The sequence below is a fragment of the Triplophysa dalaica genome, chromosome 11 (assembly GCF_015846415.1).
Source record: "Triplophysa dalaica isolate WHDGS20190420 chromosome 11, ASM1584641v1, whole genome shotgun sequence".
In the NCBI taxonomy this organism is placed as follows: Eukaryota; Metazoa; Chordata; class Actinopteri; order Cypriniformes; family Nemacheilidae; genus Triplophysa; species Triplophysa dalaica.
Genome location: NC_079552.1, coordinates 2,600,734 through 2,615,779, shown reverse-complemented (window position 1 = coordinate 2,615,779; position 15,046 = coordinate 2,600,734). Strand labels below are relative to the sequence as shown.

The window sequence follows — 15,046 nt, the reverse complement described above, 5'->3', positions numbered from 1 at the left end:
AGAACGTATGTGTGTGACAGGATCTGACACAACTGCAGCTTGCAGGAGTGTGAGAACAGATACATATCTGTGTAAAAGGTTTTTACTTTATGCCGCACGCACATACATGTTTACTGGGCTGTCTAAATGAAGAGGTTGAAAGGAGGTTATGTCAGAGTGTTTAGTGCACTTCTGGGGACAATTTATTTGTGAAATATAGATTCTGACATACACAAAGGCGGATGGTGAAGTTTGTTTTCAGTGTTTTGGTTTTGTGTTTAAAAAAAAAGAGTACATTTAATAAAAAAAAATTTGTATGATGTGAATATTTACTGAATGTTATTAAACTAGTTATTTTAGTGTCTCAGTTTTTAATAATGTTTTTAAATTCTGTATGTGTAATATTACAGTGACTCAAGATCAAGAATTATTTTATTACACTACGACCCCTTTAAAAAATCCAAAACACTGATAGAGAAAAATTCTCTCTGCCTCTGCCTCTCCCTCTCCCTCTCTCTCTCTCCTCCTCCTCTCTCTCCCTCTCTCTCTCTCTCTCTCTCTCTCTCTCTCTCTCTCTCCTCCTCCTCTCTCTCCCTCTCTCTCTCTCTCTCTCTCTCTCTCTCTCTCTCTCCTCCTCCTCTCTCTCCCTCTCTCTCTCTCTCTCTCTCTCTCTCTATCTCCTCCTCTCTCCCTCTCCCTCTCTCTCTCGCTCACTCACTCTTTCTCTCCCTCTCCCTCTCTCTCTCTCTCTCTCTCTCTCCTCCTCTCTCCCTCTCCCTCTCCCTCTCTCTCTCCTCCTCTCTCTCTCTCTCCTCCTCTCTCCTGTCTCTCTCTCTCTCTCTCTCCCTCTCCTCTCCTCTCCCTCTCCCTCTCCCTCTCCCTCTCCCTCTCTCTCTCTCTCTCTCTCCTCTCCCTCTCCTGCTCTCTCTCTCTCTCCCTCTCCCCTCCTCTCTCTCTCCCTTTCTCTCCTCCTCTCTCTCTCTCTTCCTCTGCCTCTCTCTCTCTCTCTGTGTATTACTGGAAGCCCGGGCACGTCTCGCGTTTTCAATTAGGCTATTTGCAGAATTTTCCCCGCTGTTGAAAATGGTAGAAAAACAAACAGATGATTCACTATAATATTCCCGTAACACTCCTCCCTCTGTTCTCTCTCTCTATTCTCTTTTCTCTGTGTCTGTCGCACTTTTATCGTAGACCGTGAGGTGCGTTTTATTGTGTGGCTTTATTAAATTAGTCTTTAAAGCTGCTAATGGGTGAGCGCTTCTCAAACACAAGGTGGGCCTGTCGTCTCCCGCAAACGGAAAAAAGCCTGGAACTCTTTGTGATTGTGTGTCTGGAACCGTCCTGGAGTTGTGTAGACACCCTGCGTCTCTCTTATGGGCTTTTGTTGAGTTAATCCCTCAAAGAAAGTGTAGCACGATGGCCGGGAGGTAAAGTTTAAATGAAAGGATAATGTCGGTGTTTACATTTTTTTAACTCTGGTCTCTGTTGTTCTAGGTTAGAGAAGCAATGCGGAGATCTAAATTTGCACTCCATGCATGACTTTGATTTCACTCTTATGAATCGTCTGTTCATATTTCTTAAACCCATTCCATTCATTTGACGTTTAATATATGCTCCATTCATATGTAGCGTCAGCGGTGACGAAAACTGCCATGGTGACCGTTCGCTGTCAGCGATGTTCAGTGGCGTTTCTTTGAAGAAAGCTTCTTATGAGCCACTGGTAACATCATTAGTGTGATAATACCACCATTTAAATTGTGCAAAACATACACGGACGCACACACTTGTGAGTCACTCATAGCCAAGAATAACAACAAATTACATCTCTTTAATATTTCAGATGTTTTTCCTAGACAGCAAAGGGATTAAGTAGAGAGCAAGTAAAGACCTTTGCTTAAGTCTCCTGGTCCTCAGACCCCAGTAAAATATTTCTAAATTATTAATAATAATAATAATAATAATATCTCCTCCTTTTGGCCGTATTTACGTGTAAATGTGAGTGAAGATATGATGTAAGGATATCATAACAATCCATTTCAGGAAGCTACGAGTTACCTATTTTCATAGTGCAATAAATTTATTTCTAAACGGATCCCTTCCCTGCAATCATTCTTCCCCCCACCAATTATTTACATTAGCATTGACCGACATTTTCTTTAAATTGTATGTTATAGTATATAGTATTCATATCCATTGGTGCAGCGTGCATTATTTACAGGATGGCACACCTGGCAGGTGTTCTATACACACAAACTCGAATGCATGCACGGCATACACTCCTTTATTTACAGAAAACACGGAGTGATATCTTTGGAAAAATAACACGGCAAATGATATTGTTCACCGATTTACATACCCTCCACGAACTGTGTGCAAAAATGCAAATATGGACGAAAACAATGTTGTAGTTCTGTGTATGTGTGGGGTCGGTTCCGTCATCAGGTGAATGATGTCTCGTCTCTCCCTAAATCCCTGCAACTTCATCTCACGCCGACTCTTCTTAACAAAATATCACACTGAGTGGCATTAGCAAACAAATGACGCCAGACATTCTCGTTCATGGCAACGCTGTTTGTAGTGGATGTACAAATTAATTTAATTTGATTTATTGTGTATGGCGTAGTATGTATTGTGCTTTGTGCTTTGTGTTTTCAGTTGCTTGTTTTGAAAACTGTATTTGGCACAGAGGCATTATACTGCCCCCTGGCATCTAATGTTACTGGACCAGCAGTTTTAAGAAGCCATATTGGGCATGTCTGGCATATGGGCATCTTTTCCGGCAAAGTAACCACGGGTAAAGTCCTTCACATATTAACTATAGACATATTCCACTAAGGTTTAAAGTGTATATGTAAATCCTCAAATCCTCAAACAATGGTTGTGCCTTCTTTACCCGAACACCCTTGAACACTGTGTTTTTAAGCGTGCTTCATTGGAAATAAATGCACTACATTCAAGGTTTAAGTTAAGCTTATCTACACTCTCAAAAATGGGTGCTTCAAAAGGTTCTTCGATGCCATTGAAGAACCTTTTGGTTCCATAAAGAACCTTTAACATCTAAAAAACCTTTCTGTTGCTTTGTGACGAAAAAGGTTATTGAAAGGTAGAAAGAGATGGTTGTTTGACTGAACGGTTCTTTGTGGAACCAATAAGTGGTTCTTCGATGGCATTGCTGTGAAGAACCGTTTTTGATTCCACAAAGAACCGTTCTTTCTAACTTTTTAGGTACCTAAAGGTTCTTCTAAGGATCTCACCATTATTTCTGTGAGTGTATCCCTTGTGTCCCTATCTTAACACTTTTATCACCATGAGGCTTTTCCCAACGTCACGTTCATTATTGCGAGAGACCTGTGCTGTTTATTTCTACATATCGTGTGTGGGGTCTGTCCCGTCCATCAGGTTTATCAACTCCGTAGGTAAACATTAATAAGGTATTATTCTATTGGCAGCACTATCAAAGTATCGCTTGCACGCCCGCACAATAACACACACTCATGCACACACACACACACACATACAGATGCATGTACACACACGCACACATAACCTAAGACAGCCCGTGCCTGGGGGGAGAGGAGGGTGCGGTTTTTACCTGTGAAATATGCCATCAACACAACATACAGTATCTGACAAAAGCAGGACACACACACACACACCAGATTGTGCAAATAAACGCAGACAGCAAATAAATATAACAGAGTATATTCAGCGTTAAGGAGCAATGTGAATTTGTGCCGCATAAGTTTATGTGAATAGGTGAGCGTGATAGAAGGTCTGAATGTCAGTGGGAACATTTTAACTTCAAAACTTGTGGTGTTGTTGGCAAGTTGAGTACATCAAACATTTCAACATTTTATGTGTATTCTATTTTTTGTTCGTTTTTTAAGCAGAAGGGATGTAGTGTAGCGCTGAATCGGGGCCCATGTTTGTCATAGGGTCTGAAGTAATTTCACATGGTCAAAGCCTATGTGACCACGCCTAATCTGTTACCGCTTACATGCATTCACGCATCACACGAAAGTGCATCTCAAGGCACATGTTCATTAGTGATAGTTAGGTGAACATTGAGTACATGTCAGCCGCAGAACGGCTATGTGACACTACACACAGGAAACAACACTTAAGAGTCATTACACACCGAACATCAGACAGCTAACATGACGAACATTACTCGGATAGTTCAACCAAAAATGAAAAGGATGTCATCAATTCAGATATTTGGAAGAATGTCAGTAACCAAACAGATCCCATTCCTGTTCCACCAGTGTTCATTTAAATCCTCATTTAAAACATTCTATCATTTTGCCTTTTTTACCCTAACACCCTTGAACACTGTGTTTTTAGTGTGCTTCATTGGAAATAAATGCACTCCATTCAAGGTTTAAGTTTAATCTCTCGCTCAGATCAGATGTATGTACTTAAACGGATAGTTAACCCAAAAAACTGAATTCTTTCATAGTTTACTAAAGGAAGATATTTGGAAGAATGTCAGTAACCACAGAGATCTCATCCCCCATTGACACTACTACGCCAGTAAATAGGGAATGAGATCTTCCAAATATATAACTTTGTGTTCAGCAGAACAATTTTTTTACAGGTTTACTTTAGAACAACCTGAGGGTGAGTAAATGACAGAATTTTCATTTTGGGGCGAACTGTACCTTTAAGCTGACAGATGCACATATTCCTTTTTCGTTTTTGCTTTTTCTACTTGCAACTTGCTTTGCTATTGTTGGCTAATGCAGTGAGATTCAGACATTATAAAGAATTGCTTACGTGTCTTTTTTGGGGCCGCCTAGCTCTAGAACGTATTCCTTCTCTCTCTCTTTCTTTCTTTAGTCTCTAGGCTGTGGTTGAGGGCTGCATTAGCGATATAGATCTGTACCCCTCAGTGCTATGTTAATTCAGCGGGCTCTAATGCGGTCAGGCACTGCTGACCCCGCTGGCCGGAGAGAGTGCCGCTTTCATTGAACCCTCTGTTTGTGGCTCAGGGACGCACACTCTCTCTCTACCTCCCGAAACGGCTTAATAACACACCGCAGCTGACATCTGAGGTTGGAAACCATCTCGACAGAGAACTGTTCGCTGTTTAATATTAACACACGCTTCGGTGCAGGTGTGCACGCATATGCTATAAGCTTACAATAAACGCAGATATCGAAACTAACACTTAGGCATCGAAATACACTGTATGCTTTGAGAAAGAATGCACAAACACGGTGGCTCTAGTCCCTGGTATCATCCGCCGATGACTCACACTTCAGCCAGTGTTCTCAAAATAGTTTGGATACTCATCGCCCCTGTTTCAATACGGCACACAGAATGTCAAAACCTGCACTGATAGAGCTACGGAATTCATACTTGAACTTTAGCAGTATAGTGTACAAAACTCAACACTTAAAGATGAACTCCAAATCCAACAGATTATCTAATCTGTTATACTTGGCACACACTCTAAAGACGGATCAGCTCGGTTTTACAATAGTAAAGAACACGGTATAAAGCAAACACACAGGAGAGGCCATCTCATTGTGTTTTATCTCTTTAGATCACTCCCCTCACCGTCAAACAACATTTCTTGCATTGTGCGTTTTATTTATATAAATTGGATCGATGAGAAATCATTCAAATTTATGGTTGGCTGCAGAAACTAAAAGTGTGGCCAGCGTATCAGTCTGATTCGTGAAATATTTAACAATAGAAGACTTATTTGAATTAGTTTAACAACAGTTTACGCTGCACCTGTAGTAAACCGTATGTGGTAATCATATATGACACAAAGCATTGTGTATAACTAAGTGGTTACCAAACACAAGCCGCAGACGATAAAACTATTAGTCTAGACCTCGACTATGTCATACACCTCTGTCGACACTCTCTCTGATAGTTATACAATGGATTTTTGGGTACTCACGTCTTGGCTCTCGAGGTCCGTCCACGGTGACTTTAATAGCGCGGTGGTATGTGGCGACCTGGGGTGGTCCAGTGAACACAGTGATGGTCAGAGTGAAGCTCTTACCTGGGGGACGAAAAGAAAATGAGTAAAATAAAATTAGAGTAATTGTATGTAGTCATGCTTGCTTTGCTATTATATGAAAAGGTACAGTGGGGTGTAGAAGTCTGGGGCCACAGTGAAAATCTGGCAAAAAAATTCAAATAAAAAGGCTAATTTAAATATTTATTTACATTCACAATTAATCATTTAGCAGACGCCTTTGTTCAAAGCCATTCACAGAGAGTTCAGCGACTTACTAGTTTCAACAAAAGCTAGACCACAATTTTTTTATTTATTATTTATTTATTTCAAGTATTCACAGAAGAGATGGATATTGAGTGTTTTTTTGAATGCTGTGAGAGATGTGGTTTACAGGCCTGAGTTTTTTAATAAATGATAAAAGCAAAAATTGTGAAATTGATCGTGTTAAATTTTATATATATGAGAAGGTCAGATTTCCTAGCTTCCTAATAATGTGAAATGATAAACCTCGAATTGAATTTACATTGTGTTCTCAGACTTTTGGACCTCGCTGCAGGTATGGTGCATAAGAGCCTGTTAAGCAGCAAGAACCAGAGAAACCAAGAGAACGGAAAAGCATTTGAGGTTTAATGACAGAGCCGTCGATATTTCAGCATTAAGTCGAGATGATGAATTCTCTGCATTCAGACTGAAACTATTACTCAGTTGGAAAAGAAAGATGCGACTTTTCAGGTTGATGTTGAAACTTCAGTGGCTCATGAATGAACTGTTCATGCACAGCCCCATCCAGAGAGATCATGCATGAGAGAAATCTCTGGAGAGAGACAACACTACTTTGATGCGCTTTGAAATGCGTTTATGATGTGGATTAGTCAGACAATGTGTTCCAGATTGTTTTTGGACTCCAGTGTGTCTCTGTATGTGTGTGATCTGTCTTTGAGGAGGAGAGAGCCGTGGTTTGTATGAGGGCTATGAGGGTGGGGTAATTGACTGCAGAAATGAAAGGTACTTTTAATTCGCACACTGCGGCGCTTTCCACTCATCCGTCTGCAACTACTTAAAGTGTAACATTTACAGGAAAAATGTGAAGCAAGGCCAGAAGGAAAACGACGGAAACGCTGGTGAAGGAATGTGAGCTATGTAAGAGGTACGCTGTTTTTAGGTGTATAAACAAGACGTTTTTTTTCCAACTCTGAACATAAATAAAAATCCTGCTGCGGGGACGCATTATTTTTCATGCGTGCAAAAATGTTTGTTTGAATGCATGGCAGTTTAGCACAGTTCAGTACGAGTTTAAAGATATTAAATATCAGTTTTTATATTCGTCCACATATAATGATTTCTCCCATATGCATGTGTTTGATCGTGACTAAATAGACAAACAAATAAATGTGTCACCTCTGCCGCTTCTTCCCACGAATCGCAGGTCGTTGAACCGCGCCACCTGGTTCTTCATCACTGCAGACGCGTTTCTCAGTTCCGCGGAATAATTCTCATCATTCCCCGCCATCACCGTGACAAGAGTCCCGTCAGGAACATCGCCGAGAGCCACCACCTGACAAACAGTACACAGAATCAGAACAATTTAACAAATTATATTGCAAGAACAGCAAGATTTAAAGTCTAAAGTTGAGCAATCTTTAACATAAATACATTTCTTACAATTAAGAAATGCACATGTGTAGTCTATAAGCATGAAGTTAATATAATATATTAACATTTTAAATAATATAGGCGATTGCATATTTTCTTTAGAACAGCAATTTTATTTTCAAATAGGTTGCCTCAAATTGCACGGGTGTGATTTATATAGATCAACCGTTAAAGAAATAATAACAACCTATAAAATATTATTAATGTTATTAATAAGTATATTTTTGTTGTTTTAATATCACAATATTGTGACTGAAAGTATAGGCTATTATTACACTAGACTGTCTTATATATCTAAAAATTATGCTGTGTCTAGTCGTGATTAATTATTTAATTTTTACAATATGACTTTATTGGGTTATGAAAATACGTAGCCTATTGCATTATGAAATTATGAAAACAAATGTGTACACAAAGGCAAATTGTGTTATGATAATACGTGGCCTATTGCGTTATGAAATTATGAAATCAAATGTGTACACAAAGGCAAAAAAAGCAGAAATATGTTTTTACCTTGAAAGCCACGGGCAGAGTTTTGTTGCACCTCCAATGTGACGGCAGGACCGAACACAGAAAGTTCGGGCTGTCCGTGCGCACCAGCTCTCCGGCGTGATCCGCCAGCACGTCCACCACAGAGCGGTTCTCCACGGGCCGCCCGTTTCTCAGCGTGCCCGGTGCGCTCATGCTCGGACTCTCGCTGACTTTTGCGCAGGGGAATGAGGCGGAGGGCGGCGTGAACCGTCTGCTCGTGCTCGGGTCTACGGGAATATGCATCACAACAGATTTACAAATGAGACCCCGTTAAAAGTTCTGACACCCGATGAAGTCGGGTGAGGTTTAAGTCCGTGGTGGTGGGTCCCGAAAGCTCCTTCGTAACAGTTTAATTTGTTTCAGCGTAGCACACAGGATGCAGAAGCGTTAAAATGCGCTTGGCTTTCCCACTGACTTCAGCAAAAACCGAGAAACCGCAAGCACGCACATACACCTCTGTCCTTGATGCAAATACGCATGCACGCACGCACGCACACACACTTCTGCTGCGCTTTAACTATAGAAAACACGCAAGCACCAGATACTATAGAAGTACTTCACAGAGCCTCTGAACATACGTCTATACGGATTATAAAAATGTGATTTATTCCAGAAAGCGTGTAGGCTACAGCAGGTGTGTATTGCGTCTGGTCCTGGATGCAAGAGCGACACTTTCAGTCCAAAATGTTTTATCTGAAAATAAAGTCCATACAAATAAATTCCAAAGTTTCAGGAGTTCTGCAACGAAGTCCCGTTTAGTTGTGAGTCAATCGTCTCCGAATAGATTTTCGCGCTTAAGTGAAAACTGAAAGACAAAGATGAAGTTGTGGATCAGACAGTCATGCGCGTGTGAATGCAAACGCTGCGCTGCGCGCTGTGTAGAGGAGCGTTATTTACACAACTCATTATAGCCTGGAGCGCGCTGAGCGTTGCACCAATCAGCGATCGGGGCTGGGTTGACTCGACCAATCAGCGAACAGGGCCGGGTTTAATTCGCCCAAAAGCTCACCGAGACAAAACTGAAAGCTTCTGTAGTGTCTGCGAGATACCTAATGAACGATCAATAATTATGAGTTTTCTCCTTTATCACCTTGTAAAAAATAATTCGTGTTACAGGACATACTATTGACATTTAGAGTCAGTCAGGTGTAGCCACTAAAAACAACACACAAAACTATTAAAATCATTTTTAAACATTATTCACGGATGCGTGTCTCTTGTGTAGCCTACATTATTATTTTTAAATATTTGTCTTGGATATGGAGTGTTTGCACTATAGAATCACTAGCACTGATAATAAAAAAAGTCTTGTTGTGGCAGAGCCTAAAAAATGTACCTTAAATAAAATCAAGAATAATAACAACAACATATCATTAACAAAAAAATAATACTTTAGACATGTGATAACATTTAAACAATAACTCTCTCTTTTTTTGTCCAGAAAAAATTGGTAATTACGTTTGGAGTTTTTTGATTTCGTTATTCACTGTATCTTGTGACAAAATAAAGTAACTCGTGCTTTTATAATTGCCCTTACATAACAAGAAAAATAATTATGATAAAGGATTTCATAAGGTTAGGATTGTACATGGTTATTAATTAAAATCTAATGAGTTCTGGTGTGGTCGACACGCCCTGAATTACACTGTGACCACTAGTAGGCGCATGTGTCGTTTTAAAGCATGCAATGTGCCTCAGGATGGAAATTAAAGCACATAAAAGAGACACTGAATGTGATCAAACACATACACAAAGTTAATTGCAGTTTAAGTAAATAATTTTCTATGAAGTTAAGGAGTCTGTTGAATACGGTTTGTGATTATACACAAACTAAAATGTTCTGAGGTGCTCCAGAATTATAACTAAACGCTATAGCAACATGACAAAACAAATAAATGAATTCAAGAAATTATTAATTTACTATCCTTAAAAAAATTATTTTAAAAAATAATTTGTAGTGAAAATCAAGGGGAATCGATTTTTTTATTTTTTTACATTAGGTTTTACTCCACCTCTAAATAAACCAAACGAACGAAAAAATAATTAAGAAAAGGAAACGTATCCAGAAATTTATATTTTAAACGTTGGGGCTAAAAAATAATTTGTAATAACTGAACAGTTTTTACTTTACTTATTCTAAAAGTATTGATAAACCAATAGAAATAACGTTTTTCCTATTTGGGTTTTAGTTTTCCAAAGCACATTAAGTCGACCTACAATACAAATAATACTAGTAAAATTAAAAACATATTCTTTATTATATTTTACATTTATTTTCTAAATAACTACACGTTAAAGTCACTTTTTAATACATTAAATAAAATTCAACGAAATTATTTATTTCGTTTATTTGTATATTTCTTTCTTTTATTTGCTCTTATATTGTGTGAGAGAGAGTAGGCCTATGTGTCTATGTGAGTATATGTGTGTGTGTATATTCGTGAATCGTGAGTTATAGGCTCTGTAAAGAGGGTTTGAGGTTTAACCCGGGCTGGCAGGATTCGTGCCAAAACTCTGCGGCTCACGTGCTGAAGATGAGCTAAGTTTAAAGCCAGCGTTTGGTTACATGGAAAGAACATCCACTTACCATTAAAGTAAAATAAACACAGGTGTGTTAAATAATCATAGCTCAAATAAAACAGCAGCGTTAATTAATGCTATGCTTTTCAACACAATAAGAATCATTAATTTAATTATTATTTTAATAATTCGTTTTATTAATAATGCTTTAAAAGCTTGCTCTTGTATAATTTAATTTTCCCTTTTGTTTAATTTTTGTTTGGCTGTAAACCATTGTTCTTTATCTTCATTTATGTGTTTGAAATAATATGACTATTGATGGGAAGTCAAAGTCTTAGCCACACAAATGGTCTAGAAAAACCAAAATTTATACACATCTCAAACCGAGATCTTTAACATCGCAGTTTCGTCAACCATCTGCTGGATCAATTGCACTTTTTTTTCTTTCTCTCTTTACTTTTCGCGTCTTTATATTTCTCTCTGTTTCTTAAATGCATGAGGCTTGCATCGAGGTGCTGAGAGTCAATACATGCAGCTTTATAAGTATGCGTACAGCAGTGCCTCCAGCCTAAATCTCTTAATGGATATCTCAAGAACTGGTAAAACGCACATTCATTAATAGCCTATTGGTGTTTATGAATAGTAAAATATATGTCGTTATATGCCCTGTATGTTGCACGCACGCATAAAGTTTGGTCCTTAACCTTCAAAACCTCCAGAAGAGCCACGAACCACGAACCACCCCCCAAACCCCAAACGTCTCTTTGCTAGGATCGTCTGTCAAGGGACGTTATTTCGAGGGCGCTGTGGATGCAGATATTGCGGATATTTCAGCATCTGTTCATTATTAATACGTGACCGCACGCGCACAGACTGACTCCGCGCGCCTGTCACATTCAGAGTCCGCGCGCAGTTTCTACGGTTACAGTCGCGCAGCAACGCGCTCTCCTAATGACGCGCGTCCCTGTGATATCCGATCAGCCCGCGTCAAATGCACATCGCTTACACGAGACAAAGAGTCATCACGCGCTGAGAAATGATGTGAGGGGATACAAAGGGGCAGGAACCCTGAAATAAACAGACTTGAGTTCAGAGAACGAAAAATAAGACACAAGCTCAGATGCCATCATTCGGCACTGCAGGGTACGAAAAGGCTAAAGGCTTAGGGGTAAACAATCATTTTTGATTTGGGCTAATACCACCTGAACTTCCTAAATTATCGACTTCCTGTGATGTGAAGTTTTTCTGACATATGAAGTCATTGAATACAGGTCGAGGTTGTGACGGTAGATGCAGAATGCCTGAACTGCAATAGCTCAATGATTAGTAGACACTATTTTAATTTTGTGCAAAGATAGAGATCCAGGTGTCAAAAATGCTTGTATTCATTTGAGATTTGTGATGCTTTTATTTGCGTTTTCTAAAACGCTTGATTAAATAAACAGTTGTGTATTGACTCAAAATGTTATAACAACATTAAAACTATTTGCATTTAGTACAAGATTTGCCATACGGGTGTTGTCACTGTATTTTTTGCCTTTGGCTCCATTGGGGAGTTTTTCTTGCCCCAAGCACATGATTCATCATCAAAACAAACTTGGTTCTCAACTTAAATGTCTCTATTTTTAAAGGTACATGACTTTAACACAAATATAAATGTGTTTTAAAGAATACACATTTTTCATCCAGTGCTCCATTGTACCTCATAAGTAAAGACTGACTTCTTGATAAACATTGCTTGAACAGTTCCCATGCCCAACTTTCTGCGCTCTGAACGCAGTTTGATTTGAGTTTATATAAATATTACGCCTTCACGGGTACAGTAATAGCATGCGCACACAAAAAGAACACGCTTAAAGTTCAGGCAAAAGAAACACCGAGGAATGCCGCATCTGAAGAAACCACAGATATGTGCTCACACTGGTAAAACATTACTTCGACATCACCATCGCCCCCCAGCACACACACATGCGCGCTGGCCTTCGTACCCGCAGATAAAAATCAAATCAGGGAGTAAAATGCTGACATAAGTCTGTGGATTTGCTATCTTCCCCCCACCGTGGGCGGCGGCACATTTCTACTTTTACAAATTACAGAGGGAGCAAGTCTGGTAGCCGCAGAGAGCATTCCTTCCTTACACTGTCTCCTTGTGTTTCAGCTGCGGGTTCGTCTGCCTAAAAAAGCGCACTGATGACCTGCAGTCAACTCCAAATCCACCTTTTACGCGTTTGAATTTCGGCCCCACCTTATATCAGGTGTCCCCGGTGACACCATCGCCCTGTCCTGTGACTGTCCGTGAGAGAGGATCTCCAGTATGACGTCACATTTTCAGACAGCATTCGGATGACGTTTGTAAATTTCATTCAAGCTAAAGTAAATTGTTGCCAAAGTCTCTATTAATGGAACATTTACAGTATACAGATAATGCGCCTTTTGTCAAATACAGTGAATCTTGCGGCGAGTGAGTCATTCTAAGCCGTAATTTGTTTTATATTTCAGGGAAAGCGCGTCACATCAAGGCATATTTCGTCGGCGGATGAATCCGAGTTGTGTTATTGCGCTTTGAATATTACAGATCACATGGGTCTCCTCAGTGAACGTAAAACAAACTGTTATTTTACGCGTCAATTTAGAAGTGGCTCATTCTCTCGCAAAGCACAGAATTGAAGCCAGATTTTCTCTTATGAGATGTTTCTTTATTGAATAAAGTCGAAAAAATGTCCATAAATCGTAACACCCGTGCACAATTCTGATGTTTGCATGCATGCCACAGTCATATTCTCAGGGATTATTTAAATAATAAATTATTATAGAATATGACTACATTTGACTGTCATTAGACGTCTTTTAGTTTTTATGCAGCATTGTGTAAAAAGCATATACCAGGAACCCTGTCTTATAATAAATGTTTATGAGCTCAATTCTTATAATGGAGAAGTTCTACGAGACGTCTGAAAAATGCATCGTCAAAACAATTGTTTCACAGCGCACGCAGGAAATGTTTTGCAGCGAGACATCCGAGGTAATGTTTGTGGTTCTTGAGTCCAAAGATTTATTACACTGTTAGTTTGGCTGAGTACAATATTGAGACTCCGCTGCATCCCTCGAGGAATAAATCAAATTCTGTTTTATGGAGACATTACGATGTGATTTCCTCTTGTAGATGGATTTAAACTAGCATCAGTGTAGGATAGCTGTCCTCCCAGCCTCTAGAGGGGGTTACAGATGTTGTATTAAGTGTGTCGAACATCAATCTCAAACATCACTGGCAGGAGATACAGGAAACATCAGTACAACGTTTGGTCTGATTCTCACCATCACACACGTCTCTTTAACATCTTCAATGCCTTTACACAACTTTAAACTGCACACATTTCATACAGATTGTGAGCAGTGCCTTGTAAGCTTAACTAGTCACACATTTCTATAAGTATCTTTCAAAAACCGTGTTATGAATGTAAATCAGAACATAAGTGGGAAGTGGTTCACACTGTGGTGAGCTGTATGATCTTACACACACTTGAAAATAAAGGGGTCTTGAAAGATTGTTTGTTGGCCTGAACATCTATCATCCACAGATCATTTTTCTTACGCACAAGGTTCTTTGTAGTTGAATAATGGTTCCTCAGACTATTAAAAGTTAAGAAGGTGTGTTCTGTTAAAAAACTTTTATTTCAAATCATTTCAAGCAGATTTAGTTTGACTAAAGTGATGGAACTTTAAACCATCTTTGAATCAACGTGGTTAGTAAAACACTGAACAAACACGTTTTATTGCCCTTTAATGTGCATTTTTGTTTGTTTTGAGCTACCAGTATATGGCCCCGGAATAAACAGTCATTTTCCACTGCGCTGGATTCATTTCCAAAACATGACTCTCAAGCCAGAAATGCACAGTCTCAGACTGTTGGATAAAAGTAAGCAGTCTGAAAACCGTTCTTTCGTATGTGGTGACAGTGTACAGTTTCAGTAAAATCATGTTGTTGACCAAGCGGTTCTTGTGTCTGACTGTGGTTGACCGGTAGCATTATTTAAAAGTTTACGTCACATAATGTCATCATGACTGTGTCGCATGTTATGATGTCATGCACACAGAGCCATCACCCTGACCTCACAGCCTTATGAAGGCCTTTGTGTGTGAAATGAGGTCTTGTTTTACAATAACGGTAAAACCTGGGATCTACCTACATTGTGGGGACCAGTCCGTACAATCGATTACTAAACATGTTAAATGATGCTTAGTTGAAAACGTAAAAGAGTTAATGTTAGCTAATTTTGTTTCATTTATGTTCTGTAATTAACAATTAACAATGAAATGTATTAAGCTATTTTTCCTGTACTATGGTGGCCAAGACCTGCTTGGTTACAAGCATTTTTCCAAATATCT

At 39.3% G+C, this 15,046-nt stretch overlaps 1 protein-coding gene across 2 annotated transcripts in view; it reads right to left on the bottom strand.

Annotated features, from left to right (window-relative positions):
* The window catches only part of runx3 (RUNX family transcription factor 3), a 49,421-nt gene that overhangs the window by 19,430 nt on the left and 14,945 nt on the right, over window positions 1-15,046 (bottom strand). For both annotated transcript variants that reach the window (XM_056760927.1, XM_056760928.1), the window contains 3 exons: window positions 8,123-8,367; window positions 7,355-7,511; window positions 5,894-5,998 (listed from right to left, as the gene is read on the bottom strand). In XM_056760927.1, the coding sequence (XP_056616905.1) occupies window positions 5,894-5,998; window positions 7,355-7,511; window positions 8,123-8,367 (507 nt within the window). The remainder of the gene's footprint in view (window positions 1-5,893; window positions 5,999-7,354; window positions 7,512-8,122; window positions 8,368-15,046) is intronic.